Genomic DNA, 26471 nt, shown 5'->3' on the forward strand with positions numbered 1-26471 from the left:
GAAAACTTCAGTGAGATGTTACTCAGCATATGCCGAAGTGGCTGAACACATGACAATTTCATATGTTGGTGAGAACAGGGAGGGACTGGGACTCTCATATACTGCTGGTAGGTAGATAAAAGAAAAATTGAACATACAAATTCCATATGCTTTACCATAGCCACTTGAAGCACATACATAACAGAAACATACTTTCACCAAAAGGCATGTACAAGAATGTTCATGGAAGCATTATCTTAACTCTAAAGCATGTCAACAAGAGAATAAATATGCTATATTGCAAAGAAAATAGACTATTTCTCCACAAAATAACACTAATTAAACTCAAAAGTACAATGGTGAGTGAAGAAATAATTCCCTTTTATACAGAGTTTAAAAATAAGAAAAAATTAATATGGCATTAGATATCAAGATAGTGAGGGCACCTGGGTGGCTCAGTCGGTTAAGCGTCTGACTTTGGCTCAGGCCATGATCTCGCGGTTCATGAGTTCGAGCCCCAAATCGGGCCCTGTGCTGACAGCTCAGAGCCTGGAGCCTGCTTCTGATTCTGTGTCTCCCTCTCTCTCGGCCCTTCCCCTGCTCACACTCTCTCTCTCTCTCTCTCTCTCTCTCTCAAAATTAAACATTAAAAAAAAGGTTTTTAAAGAAATCAAGATAGTGATAACTTTTACGAAAGAAAATAAGATGAACTTCCATAACGCTAGTAAAGTTTTATTTTTTGACCGAGGTAATGGTTACATGGGCTTGTTCATTTTATGATAATTCATCAGACTACGTACTTAGGATTTTTGCACTTTTCTGTAGACACGTTATGATTCAATTAAAGTGATTATTTTAAAAAGAGACCTAACAGACTTAGGTTATGCCCAGAATTCTCTGCAAGGGTATTCACACCATGCTGACTTCCAATTCGAATGGCCCTAGTCTTTAAGGGCGTGGATTTTTTTTTCCTGAAACTTCCCCATATGCAAATTAGTCACACATTCTGTCCAGGGAAGAGAGGCTTTGTCCTGCACCTTTTCAGTTAAGCCAGGCTACACAAAGGTAACAAACCATGAGGATCTCAATATCACTCGGAAATTGAGGCCCCAAATGAGTTATTAATAAAAATAGTGTACTCATACTTTTCCAAAGAAGACATCCAGATGGCTAACAGACACATGAGAAAAATGCTCAACATCACTCCTCATCAGGGAAACACAAATCCAAACCACAGTGAAATACCACCTCACACCTGTCAGAATGGCCAAAGTTAACAACTCAGGCAACAACAGGTGTTGGCGAGGATGCGGAGAAAGGGGAACCCTTTTGCACTGCTGGTGGGAGGGCAAGCCGGTGCAGCCGCTCTGGAACACAATACGGAGGTTTCTCAAAAAATTAAAAATAGAACTACCCTACGACCCAGCAATTGCACTACTAGGATTTTATCCAAAGGATACAAAAGTGCTGATTTGAAGGGGCCAAATTATGGAAAGAGCCCAAATGTCCATCATCTGATGAATGGATAAAGAAGATGTGGTATACATATACCATGGAATACTACTCGGCGATGAAAAAGAATGGAATCTTGCCATTTGCAACAATGTGAATGGAACTAGAGGGTATTATGCTGAGCAAAATAAGTCAGAGAAATACAGATATCTTGTGATTTCACTGACATGTGGAATTTGAGAAACTCAATAGATGAACATAGGGGAAGGGAAGGAAAAATAGGACAAAAACAGAGAGGGAGGCAAACCATAAGAGACTCTTAAATACAGAGAACAAATTGAGGGTTGCTAGGCGGTGGGGGTGGGGTAGGTTAAATGGGTGATGGGCAATAAGGAGGGCACCTTTCGGGATGAGCACTAATTATAATAATGTTTTGGGGAGCATTATAATATTTGCAGAGTTAAATGTGTAACCATAGTAATATGAAATGTACAATGGAGGTTATTGGCGTGAAAGTGTTCTAAGGTCCTAGTATGTTGGCAAAAGCAATAATTTACATTAGACTATAATAAGTAAAGGATGCGTGCTATAATTTCTAGGGTAGCCACTCAAAGAACTGTAAACCAAAAACAAAACCATGTAACTGACAAGTTAACAGAAGGAAAAAGAAATAATAAAATTTCTATTAGGCCAAAAGAATACAAGAAAAGATGGGTATAAGAATGTAAAACAAGGGCTCGCTGCGACAGCACATATACTAAAATTGGAACAGTACAGAGAAGATTAGCATGGCCCCCGTGCAAGGATGACACGCAAATTCGTGAAGCGTTCCATATTTTTAGATATGTTTTGGGGCCAAAGAAGGTTGTTTGGAGAATGCATCTGGGATGAACGAGGGCTACCCCTCCCCTGGCCCACCCCCCAACTGGGGTGTCTCTGCAGGCTGCTTTTCTAGGGATGCTAGTCACAATAGTCTTTATTTTTGTGTCTGTGCGAAAGTGCCAAGAACCCCTCCACATTTGTAGATCCACAACTGTTTTTATAAGCTGTGTGTGTCCTCTGTATTATTATTAACTATTTTTTAGATTTTGCCTATAAGTTATTAAAGACTGATGATGCTGTAAAAAAAAAAAAAAAAGAATGTAAAACAAGAAGGAGAAATTAAAAAAAAAAAAACACTATTTCTGAAATGACTGATGGGGCCCCTGGGTGGTTCAGCCGGTTGAGCATCTGACTTCAGCTTGGGTCATCATCTCACGGTTCATGGGTTCAAGCCCCATGCTGGGCTCTATGTTGACAGCTCAGAGCCTGGAGCCTGTTTCAAATTCTGTGTGTGTCTCTCTGCTCCTCTTCCACTTTCTCTCTCTCTCTCTCTCTCAAATATAAATAAACATTAAAATTTTTTTAATAAAATAAAATGACTGAAAAAACTGAAATAAATTCATTAACTTAAATGCAAATCAGCTAAATGCTCCAATTAAAAGACTATTATTTCCAAACTTGATAAGAAACAAAGTCCAACCATATGCTGCCTATAAGAGCCATACTTAACTATAAGGATATAAGACATTTTATTCCATACTGGTTGCAGAGAGCCCTTTTCTGACTTTACCGTCCTGTGAATTTGTTTATGTTCAGCAGGGAAACACCATGGTCCACCTGGTAGCAACTAGTTCAGCTATCAGATGTAGGCTGTGTTTTTTCTTTCTCGGTGCTGACCAAAACGGAAAAACAAAATCACCAATTGACGCCATTGGCAGAAAGAAAAGGCAAGCCACCGAATTGTATATGTATATATACATACACAATTGTATATACATATACATATACAAATACATATATACATATATACATATGTATATATACATATACAAATGTATATAATACATATACCTACAACCTGACAAAGAACTCATATCTGGAATATAAAAAGAACCCCTACAAACCAATAGGAAAAGAAAGACAACCCAGGAGAAAAATAGGAAAAGGCTTGAGCAGGTATTTCACAAAAGAAAGTAGCCAAGTGGTTAACAAACACGAAAATAAATATGAAAATGGGTTCAAGTTCATTTGTGCATCAGGAAAAGGCAAATTATAGCCATAATGTGATACCCCAATACAGTTATCAGGTGGTTAAATTGAAAAGATATACAACAGCAAGTGTTGGCAGGGATGTGTACCAACTAGAACTCCCGTCGTGGTGGGAGTATAATTGGTTCAGCCAAATTGGAAAACTGACGGTATCTACTAAAGATGATCAATTACATGCCTTGTGGTCCACCATTCCTAGATATATACTCAACAACAAACAATATGGACATATTTCACTGTAAGACATGTTCCAAGGATGTTTATAGCATTGCAATTTTTACTAGTCAAATAGTGGAAACAACCAAATGTCCATCAAAATTAGGATGAATAGGGGCGCCTGGGTGGCTCAGTCGGTTAAGCGTCCGACTTCAGCTCAGGTCACGATCTCGCGGTCCGCGAGTTCGAGCCCCGCGTCGGGCTCTGGGCTGATGGCTCAGAGCCTGGAGCCTGCTTCCAATTCTGTGTCTCCCTCTCTCTCTGCCCCTCCCCCATTCATGTTGTGTCTCTCTCTGTCTCAAAAATAAATAAACGTTAAAAAAAATTTTTTTTTAAAAATTAGGATGAATAAATGACTTCTGGAATGTTCATAGAAGGGAATGCTGCACAGCAATGAGAATAATAAACTATTGTGGTATGTAACAACATGGAAGAATCTACAAGTGTTCCACTGAGCTTAAGCCAGATACAAAGGAGAGTTTTCTGAATGATTTCAGTTCTCAAAAACTTTTTAAAAGCAAAAGAAATTGGTAGAAGTCAGGATCACGGTTACCTTTTTGGGATAAAGCATGATGGGAACTCAAATGTGGGAACAAACTCTTTTCTTACTCTTTGAGTCATACTTTCTCACCTGGGATGAGGCTGCTACCTCAGGTTCTATCTGTGGAGGGCTATCATTTGGGTTCTTATAGGCTGGTCAAAAGGACCAATATTTTTTTTTTTTTAATTTTTTTTTTTTAACGTTTATTTATTTTTGAGACAGAGAGAGACAGAGCATGAACAGGGGAGGGGCAGAGAGAGAGGGAGACACAGAATCTGAAACAGGCTCCAGGCTCTGAGCAGTCAGCACAGAGCCCGACGCGGGGCTCGAACTCACGGACCGCGAGATCATGACCTGAGCCGAAGCCGGCCGCTTAACCGACCGAGCCACCCAGGCGCCCCAAAAGGATCAATATTAAAATTGTTGTTGTACTCATCATTCCTTAACCAAGGACTAAACCCCTTCTTTCTTCATCTTCCACTAAAACAATTAAATAATATATGCACATATCAACATCTGGGTCATCAAACATGGCCAGATGTTTCTGAACTTTAGCTTGCTCTTAAGCCAACAACTACCGTATCTATGGACAATCTGTATCCAGAGAATACTGCCTAGTTATTACACAAGTTATTCTCATGTCTGGGGAGAACAAAACATCCCTTAGCTTATTCCCACCTCAAGGAAGGACTCATGGTGGGATTACCTGGCTCATAACTATTTTTCTAGTTATATGCATGCTGGATCCTTCTGTCCCCAGCACACATGTTACCCATTTGGAAAGAGCTCTCCTGACCACCTTATCTTAAGAATTTGCAGAGCCCAAGTCTGAGGAAGGCCATTTTGAGAAGGTAGGCCAGCAACCAGATGGCAGGCTAACCAACCATGGTACTGGCTACAGAGCCAGAAATAACCCTGTCCTCCTGCGGACTCAGCTACAGCCCCATCTGACCGTGATCTTGTTACCAGCACCATGTCAAAGGACCTGGGATGAGTCACACCTGCCTTTGCCTCAGGTAACAGGCCCATGGGCCTTGCTCCAATCCCTCTCAGCCATGGTTCAGAAGCAGTCCTGCCCACACAAGAAACCCAGCAGGAGACATCTATACACGCCCCTGGAGGGCATAACTATAAAAAAAAAAAAAAGCAATTAATCAATAAATCTCATTTACAAAATCATCAAAAATAATTAAATACTTAAGAATAAATCTATCCAAAGAAGTGAAAGACCTGTACACTGAAAACTATAAAACACTGATGAAAGAAACTGAAGAAGACACAAATAAATAGAAAATAAATACCTTGTGTTCATGGATTGGAAGAATTAATATTGTTAAGGTGCCCATACTACCCAAAGCAATCTACAGATTAAATGTAATCCTTATTAAAATTCCAATGGCTTTTTTCATAGAAATAGAGAAAATAATCCTAAAATTCATATGGAACCACAAAAATCTCCAATGAGCCCAAGCCATCCTGAGAAATAAAGCTGGAAGCATCACATTTCCTGATTTCAAATATACCACAAGGCTATAGTAATCAAAACAGTATGGTACTGGCATAAAAACAGACACATTAGACCTATAGAATAGCCCAGAAATAAATCCGCTTATGTATGGCCAACTAATCTTTAAAAAAGGCACAAAGAAAACACAGTGGGAAAAGGCTAGTCTCTTCAATAATATTACTTGGAAAACTGGGTATCTACATGCATCAAAATAAAATTGGACACTTATCTTATACCATACCAAAAAACATCAACTCAAAACTGATTAGTGACTTAAACAGAAGACCTAAAACCATAAAGCTCCGATCAAAAAACATAGGGAAAATCTTCATGACATTGGAAATGATTTTGTGAATTTAAAAAAAAAATTTTTTTAATGCTTATTTATTTTTGAGAGAGGAAGACAGAAAATCCCAAGCAGGCTCCAGATTCTGAGCTGTCAGCACAGAGCCTGATGCAGGGCTCGACCTCATGAACGGTGAGATCATAACCTGAGCTGAAGTCAGACACTTAGCTGACTGAGCCACCCAGGCAACCCTGATTTTTTGGATTTGACTCCAAAAGCATAGGCAACAAAAGTAAAAGTAAGTAGACCACATCAAACTAAAATGTCTCTGCACAACAGAATGAAGAGGCAACCTCCAGAAGGAGAGAAAATATTTGAAAACTATACATCTGATAAGAAGTTAATATCCAAAATATGTAAAGAACTCATACAGCTTGGTAGCAAAAATCCAAATAATCCCTTTAAATAATGGGCAAAGGACCTGAGCTGACATTTTCCCAAAGACGACATGCAATGGTCCATAGTTATATGAAGAGGTATACAACATCACTAATCATCAGGGAAATGTAAATCAAAACCACAATGAAATATTCATTCAATCTGTTAGGATGGCTATTACACCAAAGACAAGACAGAGAACAAGTGTTTACAAGGACGTAAAGAAAGAGGGTTGCTGGTACACTGCTGGTGGAGTGTGAATCAATACAACCATCATGAAGAACAGTACAGAAACTCCCCAAAAAGTTAAAAATGAGGCTATCTTATGATCCAGCAATTCTACTTCCGGGTATATATCTGAAGGAAATGAAAACAGTTATCTTGAAGAGATATCTGAAGTCCCTTGATCACTGCAGCATTATTCGCAATAGCCAAGATACGGAAACTACCTAAATGTTTGCCAGTGGATGAATGGATAAAGAAAATTTGGTACCTAAATATCACATGTACATATACAAGTACACGCATTTACAGTGGAATATTATCCAGTGTTAGAAAGAAGGAAATCCTCCCAGTTTGGAAACTTGGATAAACCTGGAGGACGTTACGCTAAGTGAAACAAGCCAGACACAGAAAACAAATCCTCTATGATCTCATTTATATGGTGAATCTAAATTAGCTGAACTCACAGAAAAGAGCAGAAAGGCGTTTGCCAGGGTTTGGAGGAGGAGAAGGTAGGCACGAAATGGAGAGACGTTGGTCAAAGGGTACAAACTTTCAGTTATGAGATGATTAAATTCTGGTGATGTAACATACAACATGGTGACTGTTATTATTAATACTTTATTTTATACTTGAAATTTGCTAAGATTGCAGATCTTAAGTGCTCTTATCTAGAAAAAAAGATAACTATTTGAGGTGATAAGCATGTTAAATTAACTAGATTGTGTGTTCATATATCAAATCACCACATTATGCCTTAAATATAAGCAAATTTTATTTGTAAAAAAATTTAAGGTAAATAAATAAAAGGACCCTTCTGGTGGCGAGGAAAGAAAGAATATACATGGCTTAGGGCAGGTAGAAGTATTGTTTAGGTGTTACTTACAGAGAAGCATGTTTGTCTGGCAAGAAGAAGCTTCTCAGCAAAAGGGGAAGCCTATTTTTAAAAAGGGTGAGGGGGTGCCTGGGTGGCTCATTCGGCTGAGTGTCTGAGTCTTGATTTCAGCTCAGGTCTTGACCTAAGGGTTCATGGGATTGAGCCCTGCATCGGGCCCTGCCCTGATAGCATGGAGCCTGCTTGAGTTCTCTTTCTCTCTCCCTCTCTCTCTCTCAACGTGAATAAATAAACATTAAAAAAAAGGAGAGGGAGAAAAAAAAGGGTGAGAAACATTAATTTCAAATAACACAAGTTGCTTGTGAGGTCCATGGTGGGAATGGAAAGGGAGAGTTTGAGGTGAACAGGGATTATCACAAAGGAAGTATAGAACTGTGTAATCATCATACAGCTTTTGAAGAGTTTGAAAGGAAAAATAAAAATTTCAGATTTGGGTTTTAGAAATGATCCACTGGCAACTATATGGAAACAATGGAGGGAGTCAAAGGGATGATGGGAGACCAAAAAACAAGTGGGATATAAGCGTTATAGTATGTGTATTAATACTTCAAAGCATGTGTATGTGTATGTATGTTGTATTAATACAACAAAGTATCACAGGCTGAGTGGCTTAAACAACAGACATTTATTTTCTCACAATTCTGGAAGCTAAAAAGTCCACGGTCAAGGTGTCGGCAGAGTTGATTTCCTCTGAGGCCTTGTTCCTTGACCTGTAGATGGCTATCTTCTCCCTGTGTCTTCACGTGGTTTGTCTTCTGTGTCCTCACCTCCTCTTCTTATAAGAATGCCAGTCATATTGGATTAGGGTTCAGCCTAACGATTTCATCTTTATTTAATTGCTTCTTTAAATTTAAACTCTATCTCCAAATGTGGTCATGTTCTGAGATATTGGGGATTAAGACTTGACCATATGAATTTGAGGGCACACAGTCAGCCAGTAACAATGGGCAAGAAAAGATGATGGCTGAATGGGAATAGCAGAGGCCGGGATGGAAAACAGGTGCTACGGAGGCAGCCTTGGAAGGTCTTTGTAGCCGACGTGATGTGTAGGGGGCAGTGAGGAACAAGAAGATAACTAAGATATATTTTAGGATTATGGTTTGAATACTTAGGTTGAGGCCAATTTCCTGTTTCTCCGTCTTGTCATCCTCCATGCCTTTGCTTTCTAAAGTAGAATCTGAAGTCATGGATCCAGAGAGTGGATTTTTACCATAATGTGAAGAATAAAGAAGGCTTTGGGAGTTGAAAGGCTTATGGAGTTTATTACCTAGTCCAACACTTTCATTTTGGGAGTGGGCAAAAGGAGGCTCAGAGTAGTAAGGGGATAGATACAGTCACATCCTATTAGTGCATCTGAATTTCCGCTGCACCCTTTTCACTTCTTTGGGACTATGGTCTGGAGGCATGTTTATACAACCCTCTGACACCTGCGTCCGTTTGTAGGCATAATTGCTCTAGCCAAAAATGCAGAAAAACGTGTACAAGAACAGGTGGCTTCTAAGGCTTTTCTGCAGCCGTTGGTGTGGTCTGGGTTAAAGTTTAAATATTATTTGGCATCTCTGTGCCTAAGTAAGCGGAGATCCAGATCCATTGGCCTCTGAACTAAGACTGCTAAGTGGGAACAACTCCTTCCTTAACTGCAACTCGGGATCATTTCTATTTGTGCCTGGATATGCAAGTTAGGGCTGGATTTGTTACACATTTTAACCACAAGGAGGCTCACAAGTCCTTGCCTTCCGCCACACCTTCCACATTAAAGAGGTTGGGTTCTGGGTGCTGCAGTAATGATTTTCCACTGGGAAGAAGCATAATGTCTAAACTCGGGCATCATGGGTTCAAAATCCTGCTACTGAACTATTAGCTCAGTGGTCAACGGTACCTGGGGCAAGTCGCTTAAACTCTCTGTGACTTGGTTTCCTCTTCTGGCAAAGAGACATAAAACTACGCTGTTAACCTCATGGAGCTGTTAGGACAAAAGGAGACTATGTATGTAACATGCTTAGGATAAGGCCTTGCACCCATAAGTTCTCAGTAAATGTTGAGGATTTGGGAGGTTTTTTTTTTGTTTTGGGGGTACTGGTTGTTTGTGTGTGTGTGTTTTGTTTTGTTTTACTATTTGCCCCTTTCATTTGGGTAGGGTGGCAATGGTTGTTTCCCAGTCAGAGGGCATGCCAATCTTTGGAAAGCCAAGTGCGATTAGGGAACTGGGGTAAGGGATAAATTCCAAGAGTGAGCCCATGAGGCAGAATCTTGGGCTAAACCTTGAGCTAAAGAGGCAAAAGAAGACCTCTGGACCAAACACACTGACCTACCTCAAGAGTCTAGGATGAGGCATTAGATAAGAATGTGTGGCTCAGATGGAAGCTGCGTTAGCCTGGAAAACTTCCATGTTGAGGGACGTAGCAGCGCCTGGTCAGAGGCTTAGGAATTCAGAATCTAGATCCTATAAGACTGTCTTACAGTGAGAACCAGTAATATCAGTCAAACCCTGGGACAACCTAGAGATATCAGGCTACAGAGGACTAGAGAGGCAGGACGGAAAGAGAGCTGGAATGAGCATATTTTCTTTAATGGATTATGTGAAGACCCAGCAGGTGTCTAAGGAGCTAGGGACCATGTAGGTCCTTTACTGACTCATTATTTTGGCTGTTAAAAGTCTTACGTCAGGAGTTGGTGCATGTTGAGTTGTTCTTGCCTTAAACTGACATCTTATCTGTTGTTTCTCATAAGGGTTTAAGGATATGTGCTTTCCATCAGGGATGCAGCAAATTCTTTTTGGCCCACATTTTTCTTTCTTCTTCTCATTTTCTTTGCAAGATTGCCTGCATCTGCCAATTCTATAACTGCACCTTTTGACCCATCCAGCTATCAAAATAAACAAAAAGATGAATAAACAAAATACATGAAAAAGAGTAGAGACTATTCGACTAAGGATGTTAGTATTATAGTAATAATGGTTAGAATGAACTACTGAAATGTAACGGCATTCTTGGGAAAATTAAATAAGTCTGTCCACGTAGAAATGCTTAATACTGGTCGCGACATGTACAAGATAAGAGTAGTTATCTCCCTTCCTTCAACCAGCTCTAACTGGACTTTATTTCTGTACTTGTGATGTTTTCACTTGTCGTTTTTCAGTCTCACCAACACTCGTTCCTCCTTGTCCCCAAATCTAGGTGCCTGCCAAGGAATGGACCTATACCTTTAATTTCCTGTTTTTTGCCCCACTCTGTTCATTATTCACTCAACAGTGCTTTGTTGAACACCAGAGCATGTCCCAGGCACTGTTCCAGGTGCGTGACCCAAATGACGCCCTAGAACAGGGCTTTGAACATTGAAAGATCAGTGTATATTGCCGACCTGCAGGCTGATATTCTGGATGGTGTAAAACTCTGCACTTAGGTGACATTGTGGCTCGACCTTATCTGGATCTATAAAACACAGAGTACACACCCAACTTCCCCAACACCCTGGGTTCCTTTGAGAGATCATAGTATCTTGATTCCCTCTATTTGTGTTTTTCCCCAAACTCCCCTCCTGGAAGATAATTCCCAAGTCTCTCTTTCTCACTTGGATGTTCAGAATGGAAAAATCAGAATTAAGATGACTCTGATTCCATGAATCAATGTGCAAATTCTTTCCCCAAAATGTCTTTTGCAGCTCTAATTCCCTCCCCAAGACCAATTAGCCCTCACTAGAGTTTAAAGCAGGCTGAAACCAACTCAGTATTAGCCCAGAATTACCTTCTTTTGCTTCTAGAACAACTCAGTGATTGACAAAGATTTTCAGTTTGAAAAGCTGATCCAAGAGAGGGTGCAGCTTCTAGCAGCAATAATCCAAAAGGAAATCATGAAAATAAAAATCATAAACTTTAGGGATGTCTGGGTGGCTCAGTCAGCTAAGCATCCCACTTAGGCTCAAGTCATGATCTCACGGTTGGTGAGTTCAAGCCCTGCATAGAGCTCTCTGCTGTCAGGGCATACCCGCTTCAGATCCTCTGTCTGCCTCTCTCTCTGCCCCTCTCGCTCTTGTTTGCTTGCTTGCGCGCTCTCTCTCTGTCTCTCAAAAATAAATAAACATTAAAAAATACCTTTAGGGGTGCCTGGGTGGCTCAGTCGGTTAAGCGTCCGACTTGGCTTAGGTCATGATCTTGTGGTTTGTGAGTTCGAGCTCGAGCTCCGCATCCAGCTCTATGCTGACAACTCAGAGACTGGAGCCTGCTTCGGATTCTGTGTCTCCCTCTCTCTGCCACCCCCCCCCCCCCGCCCCGCCCAAGGATAATCATTAAAGTTTGTGGTTTTTAATTTTTTTTTAACGTTTACTTGTTTTTGAGAGACAGAGAGAGCCGGCAGTGGGGGGGGGGGGGGTGGATAGGGGCAGAGAGAGAGATACACAGAATCCAAAGAAGGCTCCAGGCTCTAAACTGTCAGCACAGAGCCCCTCACGGGGCTCAAACTCATGCGCCGTGAGATCATGACCTAGCCGAAGTCGGATGCTTAACCGACTGAGCCACCTAGGTGCCCCTCTCAAGGACAAACATGAAAAAACAATAAACTTTAGAATCTCCAGGAAGCTTAAGCAGAAAATATTTCCGTCAGAAAGTTCTTCACTGCTCAGTCATAAAATCTATCGTATTGTTAGAGCTATGGCCATGTTCAGTCTGGAATCCAGAATCACCTGCCTTAGCCCCAGCTCCACGCCTTGAGCCTGTTTTCACAAAACTCCAGATATCAGGCGTCAACCTACAAATTTTTCACTATACGTATTCTAAGACAAGAGCAAGATACCTCTCTTGATTGCTTTAAAGGAACGTTCAAATCCACATAACAATGGAGAAGCAAAGTAATGGGACCTGTTATTATCAGAGGCAGTAGCAATTGAAAGTAGGTTGGAGTGAGAGACACCTGGGATGAGACCCCGTTGACATTTGGGACAAGTATATTAAGGACACCATGGATGCTGCAGTTGCTTCTGCATACGGAAGGGACATCATATGAGAAACCTTGGGCTCCGCCCATATTTGCCATCATGAAAAACACCATAATGGTCGGAAGTGACAGACCACCCTTATTATGGGACGTAGTCACTATACCAAGGCTTTTCACTACATCTCAGTTATCTCTGTAGATTGTCTTCACGGCCGCACATGATCAGTTTTTCAATAATTCTATGCGTAGAACCCCATTCTCACTCCCTTTTCCCTCCTCTCCGTGGTCCGGTTACCTGGGGAAGCCTAAGCCAGGAGCACAAGGACAGGTAAGGCCAGGAATAAGAGTTTAATGTATCCTGAGAGGGAAGAGGGACGATCCGGCAGCATACTGATGTGCCAGGAAAGGTTGGTCTTCACTCGGATTTTATTGTCTTGGGTGAGGCTGAGTCATGGACAATAAATCAGAGAAGGGCAGACCGCCCCACCACCCATCAGCTTGTGGGTTAGCAACATAAATCGATGATCCAATGTTCAGAGCCCTTCTCGAGACATCATCTGGGAAGGCGGAAGGCATTAATTAGCAGAGGACCTAGAAGTCTGTCACGAGTCTGTGACACTGTGGAGAGAATGGACCCACTTTCCAAGAAGCCTTTCAAGCTCCTCTCCTTGGGCAATGGAGCCTCCTCCCTTATGTTCTCACAGCCTTTCTGCTTCCTTCCTTCTGCCATAATGTTTTTCATGTTGAGTCGGGACTAAGGATTTTTCTAGTTCATCTCCCCTATCAGACTGACATTGTCAAAGGCAACTTTTGACAGTGAGCCCCTGAAGGTAGGGACTGGCTATAATTTCTGTATATCCAGAGGGTCCAATACACGTTTGTTGAAAACAATGAATTAATGAATGCATGTTGGTATTCACTCATACCCTGATAGATCTTAGAACCGGCATTTCTCAGCTATTTAAATGCAGCCTCAGAGAGTGGAAGATGTTTGCCTCGGGTCATACTGCGGGCAAGAAAAAAACCAGACTAAGACCCTCCTAACCCAGCCCAACATCCAACTCTTTAACTATGCCTTTACTCCTTATTTCCCACTCCACATCCTTAATACTGGCTCCTTCTGCGACTTTCTTAGACCTCAGCCATCAAAGAGTACAGCAAAAATACCTACCCTCCCCCCTCGCCAGATTCTCCAACAAAAAGGGGAGACTGCCTGGGCTCCATCAGTAAGTGTGTCTGTGAGTCCACTGGGTTTTCTTTTTGGAGTCCTTAGTCTGTGGTATAGTCATTTTACACCTTCTGATGGGCCCAGGGCTCTTCCAGTCTACTCTCTTCTTCTTACAGTTGCAGGTATCAGGGACAGCCTGGTGGATATCAGGAGACCTGTTTTGCCCTTGATACCAAGTAGTCCCTTCTCCAGGAAAAGCAGTGAGCGTGAAGCCATCCACTGAAGCCTTACTGTCTTTCAGTAGCCATCGTAAGCACTTTCCATACATGAGCCCCTAGAATCCTCACAGGATCCCGATAGGCAAATGTCATTTGCCCAGGGTTACACAGTGCTTAGGAGTGAGGTCTGGATTCGGGTCTGGCTTACTTGTTTCAAGAGCACATGTTCTTTCTATTACCCTGGGGGGATTATGCCTGAATAGCGATGGAAGGAGGGATCTATTAGCCTGAAAAGCAGTGATGGGTGGATGAGAGGTAGGGTCACTATCTTCTGAAAGACATGTTCTATGCAGGCCTAGAGGGCAGAACCAGAAGTCTTGGCTGGAAACAGCAGCGGGGCAGGTTTTCACTAATTGGACAGACCTCTGATGATTAGAACCATCTGAAACTGGTCGGACTGTCTGGGAGAAGGGGTGGTCCCTGGTGTCCAAATGCTACATATGGAGTCTGCCTGACCACTTCTCTCAGGTCCTGCAGGGAGGACTGGTGAACTGGCTGGTGTGAATCTCTGTACTAGACAGAGTTCTGAGAGAAGAAGAAAGCAAATTCTTGCATTCCAATGGGGGTGGGAGACGACAAATACGTAACACTACAGCCTGTAGATAATATGGCAGGTTGTTAAGTTTGTAAGAAGATACACAAATGACTAAAGTTTGGGCTAGGAAATTGATAAAGACCATTCTCTGCAATAGAACTCAAGCTCAGAAAGGTCAATTGACTTTCTTAAGGCCACACAGTTGGTAAGCCATGAAGTCCCAAATGACTCCAAATCCATTGCTCCTTGCAACCAGGGGAAAATGTCTCACCAAACACATACATCTTCTGGCTCTGTCTTCGTTTTTTCGTTTAATGTAAATCTTATCTTGAAATTATTATAGATTAAGAGGGAGTTGCAAAGACAGTAAAGAAATCCTGTGTAGCCTTTACATAGTTTCCCCAAACGTTGTTTTGAATAACTACAGCACAATGTCAAAACAAGGAAACTGACATTGGTGCAACGTTTATGTATATTTCTACGTCATTCTATCACAGGCATTGTTTAGTGTAAGCAATCAATATGCGGAACTGTTCAATCACCACAAAGATCTTCCTTGTGCTACCTAGCTCCCTACTTCCCCAACATCCCTAACCCACGGCAACTAACAAGATATTCTCCATTGTTCTAATTTTGTCATTTTCAGAATGTTATATACATGGAATCATACAGTACACAACCTTGTGAGATCACTGCATCTATCAATAGTTGTTTCTTCTGTCACTGTGTAGTATTCCATGGTACGGATGTACTACAGTTATAGAACATTTGGCTGTTTACAGATTTTGGTTATTACAAACAAAGCTGATATAAATATTTGTGTACAGATTTTTCTGTGGACAAAAGTTTTCATTTCTCTGGATAAATGCCTAGGGGGTGAGTGCTAGCTTTAAAAAAAAAAAATTGCCAAACTATTTTTCAGAGTGCCTGCACCATTTAACATTCTCGCCAACAACGTATGAGAGATTCAGTCTTTCCTCATCAGCATTTGGTATTGCCATGGTTTTAAATGCTATCTGTTCTAACGGATAATGTGTAGTATCTCCTGCTGGTGTTAATTTGCATTTCCCTAATTGCTACTGATGTTGATCATCTTTTCTTGTACTTAGATGCCATCCTCCTTGGTGAAATCCCTGTTCATTTGCCCATTTTCTAAATGGAATATTTGTGTTTCTTATGAGGAGTATGTCTTTACTTTTTTATCGAAGCATAACTAACATACAGTGTTATGTTAGTCTCAGGTATACAATACAATGATTCAACAATTCTCTACATTACCCAGTGCTCACCATGGTAAGTGAAGTCACCATCCGTCACCAAACAACGTTATTACGATCTTACTGACTCTATTACCTATGCTGTACTGTTCGTCTCCATGAATTATTTATTCTGTAACTGGAAGTTTGTACCTCTTAGTCCCCCCTTTTTCTATCTATTTCACCCACTTCTCCCCAACTCCCCTCTGGCAACCACAATTTGTTCTCTGTATCAAAGAGACGATTTTATGTGTCTTTTTCTTTGTTTGTTCATTTGTTTGGTTTCTTTTTTTTTTTTTTAACGTTTATTTATTTTTGAGACAGAGAGAGACAGAGCATGAACAGGGAAGGAGCAGAGAGAGAGGGAGACACAGAATCTGAAACAGGCTCCAGGCTCTGAGCTGTCAGCACAGAGCCCGACGGGGGCTTGAACTCACGGACCGTGAGATCATGACCTGAGCCGAAGTCAGACGCTTAACCGACCGAGCCACCCAGGCGCCCCTGTTTGGTTTCTTTAATTGCACATATCAGTGAAATTGTATGGTACTTGTCTTTCTCTGACTTATTTCACTTAGCATAATACTCTTTAGGTCCATTCACGTAGTTGCAAATGCCAAGATCTCATTCCTTTTTACAACTGAGTACCATTCCATTGTGTATACATATATCACGTCTTTTTTCTCCATTCATCTATTGATGGACACTTGGGTTGCTTCCATATCTTGGCTAATGTAAATAAGGCTGCAGTAAACATAGATGTGCATACATCTTTTCAAATTGGGTTAATATCCAAAATATATTAAGAACTTATACAACTCAACACACACACACACACACACACACACACACACACACACACAAATAACAATCCAATTAAAAACGGGAAGAAGACCCAAGTAGACATTTTTCCAAAGAGGACACACAAATGCCCAACAGACACACGAAAACATGCTCAACATCACTCATCAGTAGGACAATGCAAATCAAAAACCACAAGGAGATATCACCTCACACCTGTGAACAACTAAAATCAAAAAGACAAGAAGCAGCAAGTGTTGGTGAGGATGTGGAGAAAAAGGAATCCTTGTACACTGTTAGTGGGAATGCCACTATGATCCAGAAATGCCACTTCTGGGTATTTACTCAAAGATAATGGAATATTTTTAATTGTTGAATTTTGAGAGTTGTGTATGTACTCTATTCGAGTTCTTTGTTGGCTATGCAGTTGGCAAATAACATCTTTCAGTCTATGATCTCTTTTAATCCTTTCCATCTTTTTTTATTCATTACCATACCTAGTTATGGTTTTCTTTTTTGACCTTTTTTGTGGTGGCAACATGTAAGATCCAGTCCATTGGCAAATTTGCAGTATATAATACAACAGTGCTAACTATAGTCACGTTGTTGTGCAACAGAGCTTCAGAATTTACTCATCTCGCATAATTCAAATTTTGTACCTCCTGAAACCATCTCTCCACTTCCCCCTCCACACAGTCTGACTACTGAGAGCCCACATGTAAATAAGATGGTGAGGTATTTTTCTTTTTTTCATCTGGCTTATTTCACTTAGCATAATGTCTTCTGGGTTCACGCACATTGTCAAAAAATGGCAGGACTTCCTTCCTTTTAAAAGGCTGATTATTGTGCTCGCTTCACCAGCACATGTAGTAAAATTGGAACGATACAGAGATTAGCACAGCCCCTGCACGAGGATGACACACAAATTCATGAAGAAAAGTCTGATTATTATTCCACTTTTATATATACACACTTCCTTTAGCCATTCTACCGTCAACATACATTTGGGGTATTTCCACACCTTGGCTATTGTAAATACTGTGAAGAACATGGGAATGCAAATATCTCTTCAATAGAATGATTTCATTTCATCCAGCTATATATCCAGCAGTGGGATTTCTGGATCATATGAGAGTGCTATTTTTCATTTTTGGGGGGAGAAACTACCATACTGTTTTCCACAGTGGCTGCACAATATTTGACAATATCACCTTCTGTCTGTGAACGCAGGATATCTTTCCATTTATGTCTGTCTTCAATTTCTTTCTTTCTTTCATCACTTTGACCCATGATTATAAGAGGGCTACCTCGCCTCCAGCAACATGACTGTGATTCAAGCAGAGGGAAGTGGCAGGACAAAAGCTAATGGGTACCTGCCACTTGAATCTTGGCCCCGTCCCTCTGAAGTATCTTACAAGATCCCCCACCAAAAATATTCTGCTTAACATCACTGAGCAGAATTGCATCACGTTTCACCACTCTGTGTTTGCCACATTTGGAAAAGTTGTTGACATGGGCGTGCCGCTGCACCTAAACTATCATCCAGACACAACAGGTCGTGCTAAGGAGCAAAGAGGCGGAAAGGCCCAGAGCGCACTCACTCCTCAGCAGATAGCACTAGGCACACGGAGTTCTCCAAGAATGACGGCATCCCTGTGGGGCCAAACTAACGATCCCGTTCTTGGAACATCAAGATCTAATCGCGCTGGCGGCCCGCAGGCACACGCCAAGCTCTGTGGAACATCACACTGGGTCAGGCGAGGAACCGCATGTTCAGACCACCCCCCGGGAGCAGAGCAGGCTGGAGACGTGGCAGACGGAAGAGCTCCGTGGACAGGTGATCAAGCGGAGCTACTGAGAGTTCAGGAAGCTGAAGAATTTGGGCAACTGATACCAATCTGCAACCCCCCTGCAGAACACACGGGGGCTTCTCAGAAAGCCTGTCATCTCAGGACACAGTATGTGGCCAGGCAACACTCTGAGCGTCGGTGACAAAGTATTCAGGGGCAAAGTTCTTTTATGCAAGCTGCCTATGGCCCTGCTCACTGCTTTGACCTGTTACCACCTAGGTTTCTTTTTGTTAGCTTTTGATTTAGCAAATAATTCACATAGATAGGCTCATTAGCTTCCAAATCAGAAAGTGATTACCTTGATTTACGTGCAAAGATACAAGAAAAATGTAAAAAATCTATATGTCCTAAACAGATCGTCCAATATATGTTCCAGAAAACTAATGCTACAAGGTAAAATGGTATATTGAATTGCTGCTATTATTTAATAATTAATGACTATAATTTGCCTACATTAGTTATCATCTATTTTCTTCTGTAATAAATGAGGGTGTATCTCACTTATATCTTATCACTGGAACCTTATTCTTCCTTCTACAATGTGAACTCATTACTTGCTAGACAGGGTACAGGGATGTCATTTTAGAATTTTCATTATGGGGCGCCTGGGTGGCTCAGTCGGTTGAGCGTCCGACTTCGGCTCAGGTCATGATCTCACAGCTCGTGAGTTCGAGCCCTGCGTCGGGCTCTGGGCTGACAGCTCAGAGCCTGGAGCCTGCTTCTGCTTCTGTGTCTCCCTCTCTCTCTGCCCCTAACCCCCTCGCATTCTGTCTCTGTCTCTGTCAAAAATAAATAAACATTTTAAAAAAATTTTTTAAAAAAAGAGTTTTCATTATTATGGGGCACATGGATGTCTCTGTCAGTTGAGCGTCCAACTCTTGATCTTGGCTCAGGTCACGATTTCACTGTTTGTGGGATAGAACTCTGCATCAGGCTCTGTGCTGACAGGAGCCTGCTTGGCTCTCTCTCCCTCTCTCTGCCCCTCCCCGGCTCGTGCTCTTTCTCTCTTTCAAATAAATAAACTTAAAAAAAAAAAAAGAATTCTTATTATTAAACTCCTGGGTTGGCATAAATATTCTTGGGTGCTGTATTTGCATATAAAAAATTACTCCATCTTTCTGCTTATGTACCTTTTATAAAGAGAATAAAGCAGGAAATTTCAGTGCCATGCATTCCAAAAATATGTTTTTCTATATTCATAAACATCTTAAATCAAAAGCTAATTGAGGATAGGCTTAACCACATAAAAAATGCTTACAATCACAATTTCTGTTCTGTCTATTAAGTATGGACAGGAAATCTAGGATTACCACACTTTGAGGAAAAGCTGCAATTTGACAGAAAATAAATTAAAACAATCAGGCTCTCACAGTGAGTATCTGGCTAGTGGCAATGCCAACACTCTTCAAGACTTTCTTCCTAACAAAGGTCTAGTCTCTAGGGAGAAAGAATTTCACAGAAGGCAATTCCGAGACTTTATCCCAGATGAAAGGTATTGGGGTGCCCGGGTGGCTCAGTCAGTTAAGCGTCCGACTTGGGCTCAGGTCATTATCTCACAGTTGGTTGGGTTCGAGCCCGGATCGGGATCTCTGCTGACAGCTCGGAGCCTGGAGCCTGCTTCCAATTCTGTGTCTCTCCCACTCATGGTCTCTCCCTCCCCCCCAATCCCCCCCCCTCTCTCAAAAGTGAATAAACATTTTAAAAAATATAAAAAAAAGAAAGGTATCTTGCCCACTCCAACCTGCTCTAAAACTTATTTCATCTCAGGAAAAAAATAGGCGACAGGGAAGGTATCTTCAAGGAAATACATTGGGGGCACTGTTCTCAGAGAAGGGAGTAACAGATGGGCAAAAGAGTATATGCTGGGAAAGGGGACAGAAATACTGGTGAAGGTCACAGCCCTGAGACACAGCCTCAGTAAAAGTATGGGACAAAATCAGAAAAATTTAGATCTTTTTCCTTCTACCACATTGTACCAATATACCAAAAAATCTTCAGTATGTTAACAGTGGATTTCAGCTGAAAGGGCTGAACACAGACTCTTGGTGTTTCTAAGCAGACTTAGATTGTTTAAAAAGATATAACTAAAACTCTAGGTCAAGCACTTAAAACAATGTAAAAATAAGTTTAAATGATATGCCAAGAGACAGAGAAAGAAAATGCAACCATGCAGGGCCATAGGCAACTTGCATAAAAGAACTTTGCCCCTGAATACTTTGTCACCGACGCTCAGAGTGTTGCCTGGCCACATACTGTGTCCTGAGATGACAGGCTTTCTGAGAAGCCCCCGTGTGTTCCAGGGGCTGCAGATTGGTATCGGTTGCCCAAATTCTTCAGCTTCCTGAACTCTCAGTAGCTCCGCTTGATCACCTGTCCACGGAGCTCTTCCGTCTGCCACGTCTCCAGCCTGCTCTGCTCCCGGGGGGTGGTCTGAACATGCGGTTCCTCGCCTGACCCAGTGTGATGTTCCACAGAGCTTGGCGTGTGCCTGCGGGCCGCCAGCGCGATTAGATCTTGATGTTCCAAGAACGGGATCGTTAGTTTGGCCCCACAGGGATGCCGTCATTCTTGGAGAACTCCGTGTGCCTAGTGCTATCTGCTGAGGAGTGAGTGCGCTCTGGGCCTTTCCGCCTCTTTGCTCCTTAGCACGACCTGTTGTGTCTGGATGATAGTTTAGGTGCAGCGGCACGCCCATGTCAACAACTTTTCCAAATGTGGCAAACACAGAGTGGTGAAACGTGATGCAATTCTGCTCAGTGATGTTAAGCAGAATATTTTTGGTGGGGGATCTTGTAAGATACTTCAGAGGGACGGGGCCAAGATTCAAGTGGCAGGTACCCATTAGCTTTTGTCCTGCCACTTCCCTCTGCTTGAATCACAGTCATGTTGCTGGAGGCGAGGTAGCCCTCTTATAATCATGGGCCAAAAGTATGTGCTAGGAGGGTGTGAAAAAAAGGGTAGATGTTGCCTGGTCCCTGATGTCAGTGTGAAAGTCTTATAGCATTCCTTGACATTATACCATATGAGAAGAATAAAACCCTAATGTGTGCGACACCTTTTTGCATGTTTTTGTGTTTCACATTTCCTCCTAATTAACAGGTCGTATCCAAATATGTGGGTTGCATCTAAAGTGACAATTAGAAGGAAGTTTTTATCACTAAATGCTTACAGTTAAAAAGAAAAAGGGGTGCCTGGCCGGCTCAGTCAGTAGAGCATGTGACTCTTGACCTCAGGGTCGTGAGTTCAAGCCCCACACTGGGTGTGGAGCCTACTTAAAATAAAAATAGAAAAAAAAATTTTTTTAATTAAAAAAAGAAAAAGAAAGATCTCTATAATCTAAGATCTTATCTCAAAACTAGAAAAAGAAGAGAAAAATAAACTCAAAGCAAGCAGAAGAAAGGAAATAATAAGGGGAACAGTAGGAGAAAAATAAAATTGAAAACAAAAAAAAAAGAAAAAAATAAACAGAAAGCTGATTCTCAAAAAAAAATCTGTAAAATTACTAAGTCAAATTTCAAAATTGACAAAGATAAAAGGAAGCAATTCAGAAACCATCAATGTCCACAATGAAACATTGATGTCATTAAGATCCTACAGCCATTAAAAAAGATAAGAGGGGCGCCTGGGTGGCTCAGTCGGTTAAACGTCCAACTTTGGCTCAGGTCATGATCTCGGGGTTTGTGAGTTTGAGCCCCGTGTCGGGCTCTGTGCTGACAGCTCGGAGCCTGGAGTCTGCTTCAAATTCTGTGTCTCCTTCTCTCTCTGCCCCTCCCCAGGTTGTGCTCTATCAAAAATAAATAAATGTGTAAAAAAAAAAGATAAGAAAAGAAGAGCGCCTAGGTGGCTCAGTCAGTTGAGCCTATGCCTCTTGATTTCAGCTCAGATCATGATCTCACAATCATGAGATCGAGCCCCATGATGACCCCCCCCCCCCACCAATAGGTGTGGAGCCTGCTCCTTTCCCTCTGCCTTTGCCCCTCTCTAGTTTGCACGAGCATATGTGCTGTCTTTATCTAAAACAAATAATAATAATAATAAATAAGATGGGAAAACAAGAAATTTTTCACTCAAAAATTTTACAACTTAGAAGAAATAGGTCAATTCTTCAAAAACCAAAAACAATTTAAACTCGATCTTGATGAAATAGACCACCTGACTAGTTCTATAACCATTAAAGAAATTGGATTTCTAATTTAAAAGCTTTCAAACAGTAATCTCCAGGCCGAAATGCTTTCGCTGGAGAATTTGACCCAATATGGGTTTTCCCCATTATCTGAGGGTAGAACGTTTCTATGAACACTTTTGTAAGCCCAATGGCATAAAGCAAAGATGAAATTACCATTAATTCATATGGAGAATTTGTTGAGCGTTTCCAGACCGAAAGATAACCTTTCTTAGTCTTTCTGATATCTTGGGACACAGCCTGCTAAGGGATGCACAAAATCCAGACAAAGCCCAGATGCTCAGAGACATAGTGCAAAACCATGGCAACTTGATGCTGAGATACTGAGTGTAGTTCCCAGGGCAGCAGCTTGGTGGGGCTATTCTGGGTGCTCTAGGTGTGAGTTGCCTCGATAATGACTCATTGCAAAGCAAACGCGTAACTGATCACTATTTTTGCTTTTCGCCTTTTGTAAAAGCAAAAATCCTCTTCAGATTTTTTTGTTAGCAAAAACAGGTACTAATGTAGGTCTTTCATAGAAGCAGAGTGGTGTGACCCAAACTTTCATATAGTGAGGGATACCTGTATGTACAAAGATTTAATCTCCTCCGGAAGCTAGAAGAGAAGTACTTCCTAACTCATTGTATGATATCAGCATTACCCTACTACCGAAACTAGAGACATTTCTAAAAACAAAAACTACAGACCAAATGCCCTTGTGAACTTACATGCAAATACCTCAGTAAAATATCAGCAAATAGAATCCACAATGTATAAAAAAATCAGACACCAGGACCAAGGGGAAGCTATTTCAGGTACGCAAGATTGGTTTCATATAATTAAAAAAATAAAAAAAATCAACGTAACCATATCAATAAGGAAATTATAAAAATAATATGAGCCTATTGATTGTCGCAGAAAAAACATTTTACAAAACACCAGTTCATGATAAAAATTCTTTTCAGGTGAGGAGTAGAAGGGAATTACCAGTACTGGAAGTTGTAGTCATCACAATAAATCAAGAAATAATAGACAAAGATTTAAAAGGAAAAAGGGGCTGCCTGTTTGCAGAAGACATGATTCTCCAGGTGAAAATCCCATCAAAAATCTATTTTAAAAAATCCACAAGAATCGACTAGTGAGTTCAGCTGGGTTGCAGGATAAAAGACAAGACACAGAAGAATTCAGGTTTCTACTTGAATCTGTGTCTCCTGAATTACAACTCTAACGGCCCAAATAAATGTCTGTTTGCTTAAAAAATTATTCAAAAGTAAATTCCATTTCTATATATTAGCAATAAACTTACAGAAACTGGAATTTAAAGGCAGTAGTAATTACAGTCACTCCCAAGTAAATGAAATACTTAGGTATACTTTTAACGAAACAAGTTTAGGGGCGCCTGGGTGGCTCAGTTGGTTAGGCGTCCGATTTCCCCTCAGGTAATGATCTCCCAGTTCCTGAGTTGGAGCCTGGCATCAGGCTCTGTGCTGACAGCTCAGAGCCTGGAGCCTGCTTTGGATTCTGTGTCTCCGTCTCTCTCTGCCCCTCCCCCACTGACTGTCTCTGTCTCTCTCAAAAACAAATAAAACATTAAAAAGTTAAAAGGGGCGCCTGGGTGGCGCAGTCGGTTAAGCGTCCGACTTCAGCCAGGTCACGATCTCGCGGTCTGTGAGTTCGAGCCCCGCGTCAGGCTCTGGGCTGATGGCTCGGAGCCTGGAGCCTGTTTCCGATTCTGTGTCTCCCTCTCTCTCTGCCCCTCCCCCGTTCATGCTCTGTCTCTCTCGTCCCAAAAATAAATAAAAAACGTTGAAAAAAAAAAAAATTAAAAAAAAAAAAAAAGTTAAAAAAAAAAAAAAACAAGTTTAGGATCTGAATGCTGAAAATTACGAAATTCTGATGAAAGCAAAACAAACCTAAATATGCAATAAGTCATACTGTGTTTACGGATTAGAAGACTTCGCATTGATCTATAGGGTTAGTGAAATTCTTATCTAATCTAAGCAAGATTTTTTGTAGACATAGACAAGTTTGTTATAACATTGATACACAAGAACATCAGCCCTACCATCTTGACAGAGTATAAAGTATCATTCCATCAGATAGCAAGGCTTAGGTACAGCTGTGTTGTATTAGTGGAGGGATTGGTGGAACAAATTACAGGATCTAGAAACAGATCAGACAAATATGCTCAACTGACTTTTGGCAAGGCCATAGTGAATGAAAGGTGGGACCCTTATGATGATGGAACTGCTCCGTATCTTTTGAGTGTGGTGGTGGACGCACAAACCTAATGTGTGGGAAAACTGCACGGAACTGCAAACACACACACTATCACAACACACACATGCACACACAAATGATTACAAGTAAAACTGGGGCATCAGAATGAGATTGGGGGGATGTATCAGTGTCACCATCCTCGTTGAGACTGTACTATAGGCTTACAAGATGTGACCATTGGGGGACACGAGATAAAGGGCAAACAGGCTCGCTCTAAATTATTTCTTACAAGTGCCTGTGAGTCTACGATTATTTCAGTTAGAAAAATACTGGCAGGGGCACCTGCGTAGCTCAGTCATTAAGCATCTGACTTCGGCTCAGGTCATTATCTCACGATTTGTGAGTTCGAGTCCCACATCAGGACTTGAGCCCCACTTCGGGGGAGCTCGAGCCCCGCCTTGGATGAGCTCAAGCCCTGCATTGGGTGACCTCCAGCCCCGCTTCAGGTAAAACATGAGCCCCACTTTGAGTGAGCCCCACTTCTCTCTCCCTCTCTCTCTCTTTCTCTCTCCCTCTAGTGGGATTCTCTGTCTCTCTCTCTGCCCCTCACTCACTTGTGCCCTCTCCCTCCCTCTCTCTCCCTCTCTCTCAAAAAATAAAAATAAAAAAAAATATTGGCAGATGGAATTGGGCAATATATAAAAAGAATTAAAGTCATGAACAGGTGGGATTTGAAAGGTGGTTAAATATTTGAAAATCATGAATATCACCTAACAAATCAACAGGCTAATAGGAAAAAATCAAATGATCCAATCAATTGATGTATAAATAGCATCTGAATAAGTTTCAAATGCATTCATGATAAAAACTCTAAGAAAACTAAGAATGGGGATACCTGGTTGGCTCGGTCAGTTGAGCATCTGACTCTTGATTTTGACTCAGGTCATGATCTCATGGTTTGTGGGATCGAGCCCCACATCAGGCTCTGTGCTGACAGTGTGGAGCCTGCTTGGGGTTCTCTCTCTCTCTCCCTCTCTCTCTCTCTACCCCTCCCCCCACTCATGCTCGTGTACATGTGTTCTCTCTGAAAATAAATACATAAACATTAAAAAACACTAAGAATGTAGGGAAACTTTCCTAACTTGATAAAAAAGAAAATCTACAAAATACCTACAGCTAATGTTATACTTAATGTACTTAATGTTATACTTAATGGTAAAAGAATGAATATCTCTAAGATCACAGAAATGCAAGGATACTCACACTCACCATTCTTATTTAATGTATTCTGAAAATTCTACTCAACATGGTAAGACAAGAAAAGGAAATAAAAGACAGTGTTTGGAAAGGAAACAAGAAAACTGTCCTCATTTGCAGCTGACATGGTAGTTTATGTAGAAAAGACCAAAGAATCTATTAAAAAAAAAAAAAAAACACCTCCTAAAACTACTGAGTTGAGCAAGGTCCAGGATACAAAACCAACACATAAAAATGAATTGTATTGCTGTATACTAGTAAGGGTATGTGAATGCTGAAATTAAAAGTATCAAATTATACTTACGTGAATGTTGAAATTAAAGGTATTAAATACTTAGGTGGAAATTGAAAAATATTTTAAATCTTGTATCCTAAAAACTACAAAACACTGA

General features: G+C 41.2%; 1 protein-coding gene and 2 non-coding genes across 3 annotated transcripts; 2 read left to right on the forward strand and 1 right to left on the reverse strand.

The window, feature by feature from the left end:
* The first annotated feature begins 2164 nt into the window (after positions 1-2164).
* On the forward strand, positions 2165-2271 carry LOC128773604 (U6 spliceosomal RNA). Its single transcript, XR_008417957.1, has one exon. It is a non-coding gene; the product is annotated as a U6 spliceosomal RNA (small nuclear RNA).
* Positions 2272-10253: 7982 nt separating this feature from the next.
* Positions 10254-12944, reverse strand: DEFB115 (defensin beta 115). Its single transcript, XM_019458887.2, is given in 2 exon segments — positions 10254-10492; positions 12851-12944. Coding segments are annotated over 2 exon segments (333 nt in total).
* Positions 12945-17435: 4491 nt separating this feature from the next.
* LOC128773609 (U6 spliceosomal RNA) lies at positions 17436-17539 on the forward strand. The gene has a single exon (XR_008417962.1). It is a non-coding gene; the product is annotated as a U6 spliceosomal RNA (small nuclear RNA).
* The last annotated feature ends 8932 nt before the right edge of the window (positions 17540-26471 follow it).

Source organism: Panthera pardus, unplaced genomic scaffold, assembly GCF_024362965.1.
Source record: "Panthera pardus isolate Hobbes unplaced genomic scaffold, ASM2436296v1 HiC_scaffold_25, whole genome shotgun sequence".
NCBI classification, from domain to species: domain Eukaryota; kingdom Metazoa; phylum Chordata; class Mammalia; order Carnivora; family Felidae; genus Panthera; species Panthera pardus.